The 17,985-nt window shown below is 39.1% G+C and overlaps 1 protein-coding gene across 4 annotated transcripts in view; it reads right to left on the reverse strand.

The window, feature by feature from the left end:
- The window catches only part of RERE (arginine-glutamic acid dipeptide repeats), a 429,369-nt gene that overhangs the window by 151,424 nt on the left and 259,960 nt on the right, over positions 1-17,985 (reverse strand). For all 4 annotated transcript variants that reach the window (XM_060088920.1, XM_060088919.1, XM_060088918.1 and 1 more), the window contains one exon: positions 11,038-11,142. In XM_060088920.1, the coding sequence (XP_059944903.1) occupies positions 11,038-11,142 (105 nt within the window). The remainder of the gene's footprint in view (positions 1-11,037; positions 11,143-17,985) is intronic.

Raw genomic sequence — 17,985 nt, forward strand, 5'->3', positions numbered from 1 at the left:
CAACACGGGAATTTCCTGGATTTAATTTTGAAGTGTTTTCTACACTCCAGAAATAGAAAAACGTTTTATTTACTAACAAGAAGTTATAACGGGGCTTCCCTGGTGGCGCAGTGGTTAAGAATCCGTCTGCCAATGCAGGGGACACAGGTTCGAGTCCTGGTCCGGGAAGATCCCACGTGCCACGGAGCAACTAAGCCCATGCACCACAACTACTGAGCCTGCACTCTAGAGCCCCCGAGCCACAACTACTGAAGCATGCGTGCCTAGAGCCCATGCTCTGCAACAAGAGAAGCCACTGCAATAAAAAGCCCGCGCACCGCAATGAAGAGTAGCCCCCGCTCACCACAACTAGAGAAAGCCCGCGTGCAGCAATGAAGACCCAACGCAGCCAAAAATAAATAAATAAAATAAATAATTTAAAAAAAAAGAAGTTATAAAACAAAATTAGCAATGAAATGTTAACATTCAGGAAACTCTAGAGAAAAACACTCACTGGAAAAAAGATATTCTATTTGACTTTTAATTAGTATTAACTTCCCTTCAAGAGAAAAGATTTCAGAAACAGCTTGTTTAAATTTTACTTTGAAATTGTCCCTGGTGTGTGCAAATGGAACTGAGCTTTATATTTATCTTACATCCAGCAAGCATGCTGATTTATCTTACCAGTTCTAACCATTTGTTCACATATTTTCTCAGATTTTCTATGGTAAAAATTATTGCACCATCTTTAATAAAGGTTCATTTCTTCATTCCTGATCCTCATATATTTTCATGTCTTAATGGTCATGGGAATCTTTCTATTATCTCTGATTTTACAGAGGGTATTTCCAACACTCTGCCTTTAAGTACGGTGTTTGCTGCAGGTTTTCAGTAAGTATTCGTCAGAATAAGGAAGCTGCACTCTACAGTTAACTTGCTAAGAACCCCCCACCCTGTAAGTACTGAATGGGTGTTGAATTTTATCAAGTGCTTTTTCTACATCAAAATGACTGTATATACTTTCTTCTTCAATATGTTAAAAAATGGTAAAATGTTAACAGATAAATTGCTATTAAACCATTCATGTATTCTATAAACCCAACTTGAACAAGTATATTTTTAATGCCTTGTCAGATTTCATTTCCCAATATTTTACTTAAACATTTCACATGCATGTTCATAAGTAAAACTGACCTATAAATCTTACTTTTCAATCTGGTTTTGGAATAAAGGTTTTACTTGCCTCATAAGATAACTTGGGGAACCTATACCTTCTTTCTCTGTTTTCTAGAACGGTGGTAGAATTCACCTGTAAAGCGTGAGTCTAGTTTTTTCCTTTTTGTTCTAATGAGAACAAAAGGAAATGTCCTGTACAAATTATGAAAACTGCCTTTAAAGGGAGAAGGCATGCTTTTTTTACCCACTTCCTTTCTTCCAGCCTTCAATCTGGATGTTATGGCTACCATTCCATCACCTCCTTGAGCACAAGGTCACGGCTGAAGTTAAGGGTACAGAGGTGGCCCCTGGTATCTGCAGAGCCCAATACCAGCCTAGGATTGCTTCCTTTGAAACTTTGCTTATATGAGAGAGAAATGAAAGTTCTGTTTTGTTCAAGCCTATTATATCGTCTCTTTCTGATAGTTCTAGCACTGAAGTTCTTAAATGTGTATCTTACCATTTATTTTATCTGATTCAAGTTGAAGACACACAGTTTCCTCCAACATTTTGTAATTTTTGACAGTGAGCTCCGCATTCAAAGATATTTTATCTGTATATACCCTACAGGTTCTTGAATGAGGGTGTGTCCTTCCTCCAAAATTGTACATGTTTCTGTCAGGTGTCCAGGGCAGCTCACTGGCACGAGACCACTTTTTATATTATCTTCTCATCCTGGAGTTCTTGTATTTTTCTTTTTTTATATGTAATGAATTTATTTATTTGTTTGTTTGCTTGTTTTTGACAGCATCGGGTCTTCGCTGCTGCGCGCGGGCTTTCTCTAATTGCGGTGAGCGGGGGCTACTCTTCATTGCGGTGCTCGGGCTTCTCACTGCGGTGGCTTCTCCTGTTGTGGAGCACGGGCTCTAGGCACATGGGCTTCGGTAGTTGTGGCACGCAGGCTCAGTACTTGTGGCTCGCAGGCTCTAGAGCGCAGGCTCAGTAGTTGTGGCGCAGGAGCTTGGCTGCTCCGCGGCATGTGGGATCTTCCCGGACCAGGGCTCGAACCCGTGTCCCCTGCATTGGCAGGCGGATTCTTAACCACTGCGCCACCAGGGAAGTCCCTCTCGTATTTTTCAAGAGTGCAAATTCAAGCCCCAATTGTCTTGGGGGCAAGGCCCAAAGTTATGAGTTATAAGGGGGGTTCTCCTTCTATTCCTCCTCTTCCTTTTTTGGTCTGGAGTACCAAACCCAGACAGGTTTCCCTGTCATTTTCTTCTAGTTCCAGATATGTTACCTAGTTCACCCTTCCACCAAAAGAACAGGCCTTCGAGGATCCTAGCTTTATACAGGCTCTCAGCTCCAGCTCCCGAAGCCCTTGAGATCAGGACCCCAACTCCTGTACCTGGTGCATGTTAAAACCAAAGACGCCGTGTGAAGAAGACGAGCAAATGGCCCGACCCCTCTCACCGCAGGCTGCTGAACTTTTCAGTTTGTCTTAATTCTTGCAAGCTCAGCTCTGCATTTAAAAGATCTGTTGTGTTTTATTCAGTATTTGTGTATGTTTACTGGCAAACGGTTTTTGGAATGATCAAATCTCACTTTGGGTCCTATTTTACTAAAGTTCTTTCATCTTCAGTCAGCTGTGTTTCCAAATATACACGTACTCTCATCTCAACTGTCTCCAAGACTTGCCATCACAGGTAAATGTTCTGAGAGTGCAAATGTGATGACAGAGGAAAAGTGAACAAGAAAATGTTCGTATCCAGCTCTAGCTTCTCGCCCCCAAAAGCTATACAAAGACAATGAGCTGTGATGAGTAGAAAAGTTGACTTCACTAAAACAGAAGTGAATTTTGAAATGTCTCAAATCCAAATTAACTGAAATAAGGGAGATCTAGATTGTCACTTTGCAGCTGAAGTATAAATATCTATGTTGAAAAAAGATGGCCACAGTGTTATTTGACCAGGTTATTTAAATAATGGAAAACCCATAGATGTTCAATAGTATGAGAACAGGTAAATTATGGGACATCCATATGATGGTGTATACAGGGTGCTCATTACCAATGTCTGCAAAACGTTCAATGACATGGTACTAGGTTCAAAACAGAAGAAGATGAACGAAGAGAGGAATGCGTGATGATTTGTACATTATGTATAAACAATATTTTAATTATAACCTTAAAACATACACATATACCTATACAGGTGCACAAAGATGTATATTCAAGGAAAAACACAAATATAGGTTATAGAATATTATAACAGTTTGCTTCTTTAATTTTTGAATTTGTCAAGTTATTTTCTGGTAAGCACGTGTTTTTTTCTTCATTAGAAAGACTAAAAGTTATTTTCTAACACAGCCAGAAGAAAATATGTTGTATATGAACCAATGTACGATGAAATCATAGAAGTTAAGAGCACAAGGTTTCGAGTCAAACAGGGTTGGGATTTCCTGTTTACTAACCTTAGGCAGCTATTTAATATAATATCGATTTTCCTTTTCCTCATTTATAAAATAAAGACAATACCAACTTCAATGAGCTTTTATGGGAATTAAAAAATTAAACAATCTAGGACAGAGTGAGCATTCACTTCCTGGTGGTAGTAGTTGTTATCGCATAGGTCTTGAACAGATGATGTTACAAATTTGATTCCTTGAGGTGGCACTAAGGAATATCAACAGATAAACCTACTAAAAATACAGCTTAAGATGTCAAAACCCATCCATGTGTGGGAGAGAGCAGAGTCTGAGGTAGGAAATTGGAAGTAAAGATATTAAGGACAATGTCATGAGGTTTTCTACTGTTAAAGGTGAGAATTACAAATAAGGGAAAAGGGAAAAAAACTTGCAGGAACCTTGTATTATTGGATTAGAGTTGGAAAATTTGGTATGAACTCATGGATACACATACACACAGATATGGAAGTAGATGTAAAAGTGTGCACTACCTCCCTTCCCTTCAGCCCCCAAGCTCTGTTCCTGCAGAAGGCCTGAGAACAGTGATACAAAGTAATGAGCACACTGAGCACCAGATCTGGGTTCCTAAGAATCATTCTCCAAAATTTGGCACCATCTGACCTCAAAATGGTAGTAACAGATTATAAACAACTGGATAAAACAGGCAGCCATTAGTCCACCCTGCCATAGATACATGAATAATTCGAAATTTGATGAGGAAGAAGGCATCTACAGGGTCTCAAAGCAACCGCCTACAGAATGGTCATTAAGGGACGTGTGGACATGGGTGGGGGTGGGACGATGAACTGGGAGACTGGGAGAGGCGTGTGTGCACGACCAGGTGTAAAACGGACAGCTGGTGGGAACCTGCCGTATAGCACGGGGAGCTTAGCTCGGTGCTCTGTGGTGACCCAGATGGGGTATATATACCTACATGTATATATATAGCTTATTCACTCTGTTGTACAGCAGAGACTAACACAGCATTGTAAAGCAACTATAACCCAATTTTTTAAAAAAAAATTATAAAAGGAAAAAGAGAAATTGTACAATTGCAAAGCCTGGCAGATGCCACCCTATTCCATGTATCACAGTTAACATTACGAGCAGTAGGACAAACTAGAATTGTGTAGCACCTAACAGATGTAGGAAAAAGAACACAAGACTTTTGTACTGTACCTGTCAAAGATATACGATATAAATGCAATGATAAGGAAACATCATAAATGCAAACTGAGGGACAGTCTACAAAATAATTAGCCTATATAATATTCTGAAGTACCAATGTCATGAAGTGAAGGAAAGACTGAGAAACTTCTTCAGATTGAAGGAGACTCAACACACATATGACAACCAAATACATAACGCTGAACTGGATTCCTTTTGCTATAGCCTTTTGTTATAAAAGTGGGGTCTGAGAATTCCAGGACAATAATATTTACTTGGTAATTTCCTGATTTTGAAGGCTATATTGTGGTTATGCAAGAAAAATGCCCTTGTTCACAGGAAACACACAAAGTATTAGAGTGTGATATAGCCTCATGGTGACAACTTATTTTCAAATGGTTCAGTTAAGCAAAGATCTTCCAGTGTACTTGCAACTGTTCTGTATGGTCAAGACTGTTTCAAAACAAAGTAAAAAAAGATGAATCATACAAGTAAAACAGCACAGTGCCAGGTGCACAGTGCTCACTAACTACAGCTATTATTAGTAACATTATTGTCACTGTCATGGGGGAGATTATATATATAAATTCTTGCAAGTGCCTCAGTTTACCTTTACTTCTAAATATAAGGATAATAATACTTAAGCCTGAATATTGCTTTAAAAAAAAAAACCTGGGCCTCCCTGGTGGCGCAAGTGGTTGAGAGTCCGCCTGCCGATGCAGGGGATACGGGTTCGTGCCCCGGTCTGGGAGGATCCCATATGCCGCGGAGCGGCTGGGCCCGTGAGCCATGGCCGCTGAGACTGCGCGTCCGGAGCCTGCGCGTCCGGAGCCTGTGCTCCGCAACGGGGGAGGCCACAACAGTGAGAGGCCCGCATACCGCAAAAAAAATAAATAAAAAAATAAATTAAAAAAACAAAACAAACAAAAAAAAAACCTGCTTCCTGGAAGAAGAAAAGCGGAGAGGGCACAGGTGAATGCAGGTGATCAGGGACATTCTCTGCTAGGTAAGATAGAAGATCAGATCTGAGCCCTCAACTTGTTTTCCACCTGATTAAACAAGAGAAGGCTCATGCTCAAGAAGCAAAGAACCAAGAATATAATCAGATTTTTCATGCTGCAGACCAAGCCTCTGATGAGACCACTGACGCTTATATAAAACTAGTATTAGAGCACGGGATTGCTCCGTGACCACCTATACACAAAATACTACATTTTATTTTATTTTTTTGGCCACTCTGGGTCGTTGCTGCATGCAGGCTTCAGTAGTTACTCTTCATTGGGAATTACTCTTCATTGCAGTGTGCAGGCTTCTCATTGCAGTGGCTTCTCTTGTTGTGGAGCACGGGCTCTAGGCACGCAGGCTTCAGTAGTTGTGGCTCGCGGGCTCAGTAGTTGTGGCCCACGGGCTTAGCTGCTCCGCAGCATGTGGGATCTTCCCGGACCAGGGCTCGAGCCCGTGTCCCCCTGCCTTGGCAGGCGGATTCTTAACCACTGCGCCCATTAGGGACCCAAGGAACTCTTATTTAGCAAGGGGAAACAAAGGGACTAGTTCCTGGTAAAATTCACTTTTAATAATTTAAAAATAAAGGCACCTCCTCTCAAATAGCCACTCTGCAAACTTGTTCTTACTGGGACTCCATTCACTATTACCTCCTTCCCCTCCTAACTCACTGGCCTGAGGCAGAAAGGTAAGGAGAACTTTTCTAAGAAATGAAAGGTATAGACTCAGAAAAGGTCAAAGCACAATAAAAAAGGCACTGGCTAATAGGTCGAACCTGCGGAGGTGGAGGGATGGGAAGATGAGGGAAAGGACAACCAAAAACTCAATAAACCCTCCACGCTACAAAGAGGACAGGCTTGTTTGCTATAAGAGGCCCAAACCTCTTTCTCAATACAATATTTTTTTCAATTTTGGTTCTCAAATTTTCAGTAAAATATTCTGACAGTAGAAATGTATTATTTCCCATCAACACTACTCACGTATTTATTTTAATTGTTGTGTCAGTTTCATCATGGTCAATGAAGAAATATACTCCACATTTTTAGCAACTGTATATATTCAAAGAATTTTATAATTAATATTCCAAGCAGAGGCAAGAATCCCCAGTGCTCAGACTTCCACATGTCAGCAAAATCAACCAGATGGTTAATGATCTACCTGGTAGAATCAAGACATCTTGGGAAGTAGTTAGTGTTTTGCTTTTGGATTTAACATTTTACGGAGTTGAAAAAACAAACAAACAAAAAAAGATACTTCTCAATCTCTTCTTCAAAAGAAAATTTATAATTATTTTTGCAATTCCCAAAAAGCAACAAAAAAACATGACAGCTTACAAAAGCTACCCTGTTTTTGTTTTCCCCATTTTTAGTAAAGAGGAAAACACAGTCCAGGAAGTACAACCTTTACCCATGGACACAAAGATGAAGTGGGAGCACAGAATCAGAACCCAGGCTGTCTGGGTCCAAAAGGGGAGATCTTTCCACACTGTTGGTCTTAACAAAAGGATCAAGCAGTCAGATTAAATGGCCATGAGGTACTAAGACAAATAAAAAAGCAACAAGGAGAATAAAAGGATGGATGTAACCGGTCTCTATACCCAGCTCTTTTTATAAGCTAGAACCAACCTACTTTATTTATTTATTTATTGTTTTGAACCAACCTACTTTAGTTCAACCAAGGATGCTGGTGTTTTGGTCAAGTTCATGTATAAGGACTACTGGCTTTATGTACTAAGACCTCTGAGCTGAAATTTATTGACTTTATTTAAAGTTTCTCACTAGATTTTGGATCATACCCTTCAAAGAAAATGAGAACATGATGACATTATGTTCAGAGTATGCTGACTGCATAAGTAAATTTGGAGTGAATCTTATTTATTGAGCAACAGTGAACACTCCCTGAGTGCAGAAACGTCAAAAAAAATTCCAAAAGCAAAGCCCAATTACCAAAGGTTCAAGCCCTCTCTCACCTGCCAGCCCCTCTGGCCTGAATTCTACCTGAAGCTAGAAACATCTGCCCCCACATTTTTTGCCCAAGTTTTGTTCCTTAAATGTCATGGGTAGCAGGAACACAGCATCACAACCCCTAAGCTAAGATCCTTAGGACCAGAAGATTTTCAGAATTCAGAAATTTTTGGATTTAGAAGGTACTACAGGGAATATACCAGGTAATGCCACAGCAGTGTCTAAGCAATAATCCCTATTCTATCACATCGGTACCCTTGTAGTAAAAGCTGTGCAAATCCACACAAAGTGAACTGAATAAAGAATATAAAAAGTCTCACATCAGTTCAGGTCAAGTTTAACCTCAGGGTCAAATGAATTTCAGCACCCAACTTAGCATAAAAATTTTTTGATCCTCAGAGCTTTCAGATTTCAGAATTGAAAATAAGAGATTATGAACCTGTATTATTGTGGATGCTTTACTTATAGTAATGATCAGTACTCTGAGTAGAAAAAAACAACTAATGAAATATAAATTTATACCTAATAACACCGAAGTAATTCTATGCCGACTACAAGAAATCCACCCTCTCCAAATTTTAAAGGCAATGGACCAAAGAGTTCATAAAGTCTGTTCCCCACTAGCACACAAGGTAACACCATCAAAACCAAAAAGTTCTAGACAATCAGGTCCCTGATAAGGCACGATATTCAGAAAGATAATAAACAAGTAGGTGGGGGGGGGTAGCCAGATATTCGGGTTTTAAAAGGATCTGTGATAAATGTGAGAGGAAAAAAAACCCCAATCATTCAGTCCCAGCTAAGATGCTAAAAAAATTATGGAAAATTACATAAGTCAACTTTTAACTACTATCAGAAAATTTGCTATGAGAAATAACTCCATCTTAAACTTTAGTTTTAATTGCTCACTTAGAGTTCACACGTTATTTAAGGGGAGGGGGACAGTCATCAAAGTCTGGAGTCACAGAATCACCATTCTTTAACTTCCAGTGGTCTTACTGATCAACGTGCCATCTCACGGGATTATGAGAACGGTCTGACATTCCTCCCCAGGTGACTCAGGGCACAAGAGTCAGCACACAGCACCACACAGCCACAGTTACATGCTAGTCCCACTCATCCAAAATGAGGGAGCCCAGCTCATCACACTGCCCCATCCCTCACAGACCTGAAACAAAGACAGAAACAGAGGTAAGCTCTGCAAGGGCAGGCATCCCAAGCACTCGAAGGACTGGGCTGTGCATAAGCCAGGTGGAGAAAACACCAACAGTTTTCTGTACTCTGTTAAAGCACATACACAGTTTTGATCATTTGGGCAGCTATGGGAAGTGTGCACCAAACCCCAAACTTCAGAGGTAGAAAGTAGTGCTCATGGTGAAGCCAGTGAGCTTGGGCCACACCAGCTTTATCACTGCAAATTTTCACGCTCACTTTGTGAGAAGTTTGAGACCTGCCACAAACTTATCACTAATAAGTAGACATTCAAATATTTGTTCACTTCAATTCATCCAACAACCCCCAAGCACTTCCACTATGCCAAGCACAAGCTGGACACGGGGAACAGAGCCACAGAAATGAACAAATGGGACTAAGGTCAAAGCACTAAAGAAGTGCTTCAGGATGCAGATCCTGTAAACACGCTGCTACAGGCATGTCTCTGTGTTGCTTTTTCAGGTGAGATAAATAATAATATATTCCTCTATCGCATGCCTAACCCACAGTTTAAAACAAAACTGATGGGAAGTATCACTCCGAATGACTACCAGTAACATATAATAAAAAATGAGACAAGAACCTTTGTGAGTCTCCAGCTTACACAGGTAAGTTACATATCACTTTAAATGAACATTCAGCAAAAACAGGTGTATAACCAAAACTAGTGAAAAGTAAATCTGCTTGGCGATTATGAGCCCAAGAGCTAAACATTTAAAACTCAAAAGCTATTTGGTCAATTCCCTGAAACAATCCAACTGGTGCAATATGACAGCCATCTATCAAATAGTTAAATAAATATGGCATCACTGAAATAACAGACGACTGTGTATCCAGACAGAAATCCAACTCTGGGTGTCCAACACTTCACTTGGGCAACAGGAAGACATGACCAGGCAGTTAATAAATGCATATGTAATATAAAGATTTTACAATATAAGATGCTTTTGAAATATTACCATTGATCAGCTTCTTTGCCATTGGAATAGGGCATACTTTTGAAAATGAAATCAAAAGCTCAAATTCACTGTTTTTTAAAGAAAAAAAGGCAAGCAAAAAAGGTGAGCATAGTTGTTGTCTAGTATATATATGGAGAGAGACACATATATATGTCCCAACAGAGCTTTATGCAGCCTCTTACAACCACAATAAAGAATATGTTGCCTTTTATTGACCCTAGTTTGACGGTCTGAACAGCAACATTCTAAATTTTACATATAATTAATTTCTCAGCATCCTCCATGAAGAGGTTTTCACTCAAGCGGTACCCATCTGGCAATTATACTTAATGTACTTCTTTCTACTAACTTCCTTGAGCCAAGCATCTTTTCTTTCTTTCTCAGTCCTTATAGTTTTAGATTATGTCCTGACTGTCCTGAGCACAGACTACTTGATCGCCTAATAACCTTCTCTGTTTTTTCAAAGCCTTAATAAAACAGTCACATGATTGATACAAGATAAATATGAACACATATACTCTTACAGAAGTTCTTCCATGGGCTGAGTTAAAACTACAGCCTATCAGAGACATAAACAAAGAATTCTTTCTGTTAAATTATTTTGACTCTATTGCTTTTCATTTAAAAAATAATAATTCTACCTATGATATAGATCTTACCAAGAGAGTTGAGAACTGGATGTGTCCATCTCATACCAGCAGCCTTACTAGAGATATTTCAGTGAGTGTTCCTGGGGTTTTATTAAGTGAACAAATTACTAATCAATGAACTCTCCAGAATGTCCTAGGTGTTTTCAATAAGGTATGGAAGGCTTGACTGAATGGGCATGAGGGTACAATTCATAATAAGTTCAAAACACACACCAACTGAACACCTGTCTTTATCTTGCCCTCTCCAAACCCAAATTGTCTTACTTTTCCTTTTCCTAACAACAACAAAAAAAAGAGCAAATAGTAAGCTGCTAAAGACATTAAGTACAACTCCTCCCAAAGAGGTTTACTACAGGACTTTGTGTCTTTTTTTCATCTTATCAGTATATGCCCAGAAGTGTACACAGACGCGCGCACGCACACACACACACTCACACGTGAGAAAAGCCAACGTTCTCACGGAGTGGGACCCAGTGACTCACTTACCTCGTCTCAGGGTTGTAGCCTAATATGTAGAAAAATGAATCCACTCGGGCTTTAAACTCTCTAGCAGCAAATATGTCAGAAAAATGGGAGATGTTACACTTCCCTCTGGAAATAAACGAACAAAAAAATGTTAGCTTTGCAAACCATACTGCTACTAGAAAAGCAGAGGTGGGGGAAGATATAACTAAATCCACAGTATTCTAAGAACATGTAGTATATGGCCACAAACTCTTTAATTATATGTTCAGAAAAATGGGAGTTCCCCGCCCCAAAATAAGAAAATGTCCAATATTATACTTTTTTTGTTTCATGACTGCTTTAACCTACAACTTTACAACTTAACTGCTTTTATCTCAGCCTTTTAGTCTTAGAATAAAATTAATTAAACCACAAAGACAAATTGAGGGCAGGATTGTGATGAAAGGATATTAAACTAGAAATTACGGGGAAAAGTTTAAACCACAGTTACATTACTTTACAAAAAAAAAATCCATCTAAAGTCTCTGTAGATCATCAAAGCAAAATGGGTCTTTTCTTCCTGCTACCTTACGAAAAGGAGAATGTGTAACTGTTAAATATTTTTCTTCTCCCTGAGTGTGGAAGAAATAAACTGTCTTGGAAATTAAAACCTAGAGAAATTTTAATTTTAAATATATAGATGGGTTCTAATATACAAACACACACTTCCCAAATTTTCAGGTAACATTAACTAAGTTGGAAAACGCTTTCCCATGGAAATACTAGAGCAGTAAGGTTTCCAGGTTCATCTACTAAACAAAAGTTAAACCACAATATAGCTGAAAACTCTACAGTACTACACAACTCCTTAAGCAGCATTTCCACGCACCAAATATAAATGTCATTTACATTATACCATGCAGTAGGACCCACCACCCCACTACACACACCTACATACATACAGGAGTACTGAGAGAAATTTCAGGGTTCCAAAGAAGGCAGGGAGGTTTTCAGAATTTCAACTCCCTCAGCAGTTACAGGAAGCAACTTAAACATCAACTGGAAGCCAAAGGCTATGATTAGAGTAGATGGAATTAGAGGATCGAAGGCACATCAACAGAACCTGCAAGATGCTTCCAGAGATGTGACCTCCCACTGCGTGAGCAGGCATTCCATTCCCAGAAGGACTCCATGAGTTGGCACATCAACAACACACACATGTGCTAGTCGCCAAGGTGTTAGTGAAAGAAACTGAGGGATATCAACAGGGGGATGGACATTCATTCACTTCCTACCAAATTAAAAAGCAATTAAAAATCCTCCTTTCCCACAGGGCTTAAGTAATCTGTGACCAAAGCCTCAGTACTGGGCAGAAGATAAGATGAGCTGAGACAATCTCTGTTTTAAAAATTAAACAAAAATACTACTGATTTCTTTAAGTTCCTTTGGATACTACTGATTAGAAGATAATGTAGGGTTCTTGAGCACTTAAAATATGGCTGGTATAAGTGAAGAGAAATGAATTTTAAATTTTATTTAATCTCAATTAATGTATATTTAAATAGCCACATGTAGCTAGTGGCTACCATCTCCAACAGCACAGATTTATATAACATTTCCATCATCGTGGCAAGTTCTGTTGGAAGCACTGATTTGTAGGTAACAAGATACAATTAAACGAAAAAATGGACTAGGTATCAACTCTCCAGGCCCAGGACCTATCCCTCTAGTATTTAACCAGAACTAAAATGAGCTTCTGGAAAAGGATAGGCAGGTAAGACAACTTTTTAGATGAACAACGCACTCGCTCTGCAACTAATCACCCATCTATCAGAAATGATTCATCCCTGAAGCCTAGAAGAAATAGGTAAGTCCCTTTATCAGTTAACCAGAGATAAGTACATCTATTATACCTATCTCATAAAAATATTAAGAAGATCAAATGAGAAGTCTATGAAACTTTGTACACTGTTCCGTGCTATGCAAAATAAATTATTGCATCATTGTCCATTACTAAAGGAAAGCGATTCTTTTACCATTCTTGGTTATTACTCAAATTTAAGTTTATCCTTAAACTTGAATAATTAATTAATTAAACATATAGAAACTCCTCTAACCCACAATTCTAAACACAAGCATTAGAAATCAGTTATGTTTAAGACAAGGTTTCCCAGTCTCAGCACTACGGCATTTTAGACAGCAATCCTTTGTTGTTGGCAGCTATCCTGTATTTAGCAGCATCCCTGGCCTCTACTGCATAGCACCCACACACATCATTGTGACCATCAAAAACACTGCCAAAATGTTCCCAGGGAAGGGCAACACAGCTGGTTTAGGGAAAATCCAAAGCAGTAGGAAGAGAAGGCTATCGTATGATAAATGACTCTGAAGCTGTAATAAACGGGATTTTATCTAGCACTGTGTCCTCTATTTGCTTCCCGTTTGATTATATAAAGGGTATTGATCTTTGTATGTTACTTTTATATCCTGCTACTCAACAAAATTTTTTAGCATTTGACAGAGCTTAATCACTGATTCTCTGAGGTCTTCCCAATATGCTAACTTTATCTGCAAATACACAGAGTTTCACTTTTTCTTTACCCTTTCTTAAGCCTCTAAGTTGTACCTCTAATACAATGAAAATGTGAAAAGTAGTGGAAATAGAGGACATCCTCACCTTCTTCCTGACTTTAGTGGAAAAGCCTTCCAGGTGTTCCCATTAAATAGCTTTAGAATAACCGCATCATAATCATCACTTTGGAGACAGGTTTCTTCCTTAGACTTATTACCATGGTATTAGATGTTAACAGAGTCTTGAATAGTAAACCTACCTTGCATGCCTGGAATAAATCCCAGTTGGCCATAATGTATTTTTTAATAAAATACTAGAATTTCTTAAAGCATTTGATTAATTAGATCTAATGTTTTTCCTCATTAATTTCTGCTTTTATCATTATTATTTCCTTCACTGTGCTTTCGTTGCTGTTCATAACAGCTTTATTCATACTAGCCTAGATACAAGCCAAATGTCCATCAACAAAGCAATGGGTAAACAAAGTATTGTATAATTTACAATGAGATTACTACACAACAACATATAGAAAAGAGCTACTGATACATAGCCCATCATGAAAAATCTCAAAAATTAAATGTTGAGTAAAAGAAGCCAGACACAAAAAAAAACTACATACTGTATGATTCCATTTATATGAAGTTCTAGAACAGCAAAAAGGAATTTATGGTAGGAGAAATCAGAAGAGTGGTTGTTTCTGGGTGGGAAGTTTAGAGAGAACAGGAGCTGAAGGGAACTTTCTGGGATGATGAAAATATCCCATGCCTTGTTTAGTGTCAAACAAATGTGCCAAAATTTATGAAAATGTAAACTTAAGATCTGAATTTTTCTGTATATTAAAAAAAAAAAAAGGATTGGGAGAAAATAAAACAACAGTCACTAGCCTATAGCTGGGGACCTTGGAAGTGTCTGTCCCTGCCGGGTAAGGGGCCCGCAGCAGCAAAGCAGAGTGGAAGACAGGGTGGACAGGGGCCGGGAGGCTGGCCGAGGTTGGTGCTGATGGGCTGCCATCCATTCTGAAATATTTTTCATATCGCCTCCTGCTGAAGAGTAGTGCTTACATTGTAAAGTAAAAGTGTGTACAGGTGCACCATTTTAAGCCCTCAATATTTTTTCTCCAGGGCTCTCTTTTCACCATGCTCTTGCTCAAAACAGTATATTATTTGACAGTCTTTGTGAAATGGAGGCAGAGAGACTGTTAAGAGAAAACTGCCATCATGCCCACCTGGCTGAAACAGCTGCTTTCCCAGCTTCCTCAGGTTCTGCATTCCCCATTATCTTCACTGTTAACAGAAATAAGGCTAAAGACAGGGAAGCACCATGTCTTAGGGTCCTTTTATTCAGCAGTAACAAGGGCTTCCTGGAAAAGACTTGTTCCAAGTAGTGCTTTGTTGTGACGCCCCCCCAGTTACGCCCTGGGCACTGCACCATCTAGAGAGTCCTGTGCCTGGTGGGAGAAGGCCATCGGAAGGGGATGAAAAGGAGGAGAGAACCTCCTCAGGCAAGCAGAGAAATACAAATGGAAACTGTGGCCCAGAAATTCATTCCCTTAAACTGTATCCATACTGGAGCGAGTCTTCGTACATCCCCAGACATATGCAAACCTCACAGAAGCTCGTGAAGAGGTACACAAGCTCACAGAGACTGCTTACAGCATCATGTTTGTTTACAGCTATTACTGTCACTCTTACCCGGAAATAAGGGGAAACAAGATTTTGAGACAGAGTCGGCATCGTGTCTATTGTAAGCCATTTGATCAATGACAGGCATAGCATCTCTTCTTTTTTAAGTTTCTTTTCTATTTCTAGTTCTTCTGTTTCCCTTGCCCTCCTGTGGGTTATCTGAACATTTTTTTAGGATTTCATTTTGATTTATTTATAGTGTTCTGAGTGTCATCACTCCACATAGTTTTCTAGCGATTGCTCTAAGTATCACCACATACAACATTACTTCCAATGAAGCCCCTCTGCCTCTCCACGTTTTAAATTTAATTTTCTTAAATGTTTGAGGAAAATTCTTTTTTTTTACCAATCAACTAATTTTATTTTTATTTTATTTTTTTTGTTTGTTTTTAATTATTTTATTTTATTTTTTTGCTTTATAACAAATTTAATCAGTTATACATATACATATGTTCCCATATCCCCTCCCTTTTGCGTCTCCCTCCCACCCTCCCTATCCCACCCCTCCAGGCGGTCACAAAGCACCGAGCTGATCTCCCTGTGCTATGCGGCTGCTTCCCACTAGCTATCTACCTTACGTTTGGTAGTGTATGTATGTCTATGCCGCTCTTTGAGGAAAATTCTTAAACACTCCTCAAAGACAAAAAGGTAAATACAAACAAATGGGAAAACACCCCCTATTCTTGGATAGGAAAACTCAACATGGCATTTCTCCAAACTTGATCTATAAATTCAAAGCAATCCTAATACAAACACCAGCTAGCTATTTTATGGAATAAGACAAGTTCTACTAATATTCATATGGAAAAATCAAATAACTAAAAAGGGGGGGAGCTAGCCCTATCAGACATTAAAACGTACTATAAAGCCTCTATAATTAAGAGTGTAGTGCAAGCACATATATAGACAATAGGAAACAGAATATCAAGTCCAGAATACATATGGAAAATAATATATGACAAAGGTGGCATCTCAAACCACTGAGGTAAAGACAGTAAATGGTACTGGGGCAGCTGGGTAGAATTTATCTTTAAAAAGTGGTGTAGGGCAAGGCTCTCTAACTATGACTCAAAGTCCTGAGGGGAATACTTGCAACAGGCATATTAAGAACTTTTAAAAACTGAGAGACAAAAAGACAACAACCCAACAGAAAAGACATGAACAGACAATTCACAAAAATATAGACAAAAATATGCTCAAACTCACTCACTGTTAGCAAAATAAAGTAAAACAACACTGAGACACTATTTCTCATCTACCAATCAGATGGACAAACTTTTTTAAAAAATAACACATTCTGCTGGGGAAACAGAAAGTCTCAGACATTGTTGGAGGAAATGCAAATTGGTATATGCATTCAGAAGAGAAATCACATATACATAAACTTTTCAATTCAGCAACCCCTCTCCTATAAATCCACCCTGAAGATACACATCCAACAATAGGGAAATACATATGTACAAGGATATTGATTGCAGCATCATTTACAATTGAAACATCTTGGAAACAACCTACATGCATATACACAAGACAGCAGGTGAATAAACCACAGTACGCCCACAAAACAGAGTACTATACAGCTATGAAGGAGAATGAGCTCTATGAGTTAACGCGGAGCAATTTCCAGAACATACCACTAAGTGAAAAAAGGCAAAGCACAAAAGACTATCTATAGTATGCTACCCCTCACATAAGAAAGAAGAAGTTATAAGTAAATAGACATGTATTTGCTCATTTGTGAAAAGAAAATGCAAGAAGGATAAATTAAGAAGTAAAAGGATCAGTCATCTATAGCAGGTAGGGGGGCTGAAGACTGTATCTTCTTACAGCTCTGACCCTGAGAGCCACAGCAATAGTTCACAAACCCTTCCTTACCCAGAAAATAAGCACACAGTCCAAATCAACCAAGAGGAACCAAAAATAGAATGCAAAGTCTAACAAACGAATCCAGCTATATAACAAATGAATAACACAACCACACCTAAGGAGCTACGAAAAACAGAACTGACCTGAGCAACTTTAGAAAACAGGCTCTTGCCTGCATACTACACGTTAAGACTAAAGACAAAAATGTAGTCAGTAAACGTGCTTTTCACAGGCACATGGGTTACAAATTCTGAAACTAAGTTATGTGTACCGTAGAATTGGGTAAAAATAAGCAAATGAAAATATATTTTAAACAATAAGAACTGAGTTTTTCACTGCTGAATAAAGAAGTTACCAGTAAAGAAAAGGGGAGGGGTACAATGAATCTCGTGGTTCTGCTCTGGGCCACGTGAGGACACAGGGAGAAGCCAGCGGCCTGCACACCAGAAGGGGGCCCTCACCAGAACTCTGGCATCCTGGTCTCGGACTTCTAGCCTCCAGAACTCTGAGAAAGAAATTTCTGTTGTTTATAAGCCACCCAGGCTATGGTCTTTTGCTTCCAGCAGCTGTAACAAAGTAAGGCATCCGTGAAATTCAGATAGGGTCTTTAGTTCAATGGTATTGTTCTAATGCTATTTCTTGTTCCTGACAACTGTACTGAAGTTACATAAGATGCTCACTCAAATGAAGACTTGGAGATGGATACGTGGAAACTCGGTACTTACAACTTTTCTATGTGTCCAAAAGTAGCTCCGAACAAAAGCATTTTTAAAAGACTATGACGTATTCAAGGGCAGAGAGAGCGTGTTACTCAGTTAGGTGTTCCCAGCACCTACATCCCAGCACCTACACGGCCCTTCCCCTATGATG

Source organism: Mesoplodon densirostris, chromosome 2 (assembly GCF_025265405.1).
Source record: "Mesoplodon densirostris isolate mMesDen1 chromosome 2, mMesDen1 primary haplotype, whole genome shotgun sequence".
NCBI classification, from domain to species: domain Eukaryota; kingdom Metazoa; phylum Chordata; class Mammalia; order Artiodactyla; family Ziphiidae; genus Mesoplodon; species Mesoplodon densirostris.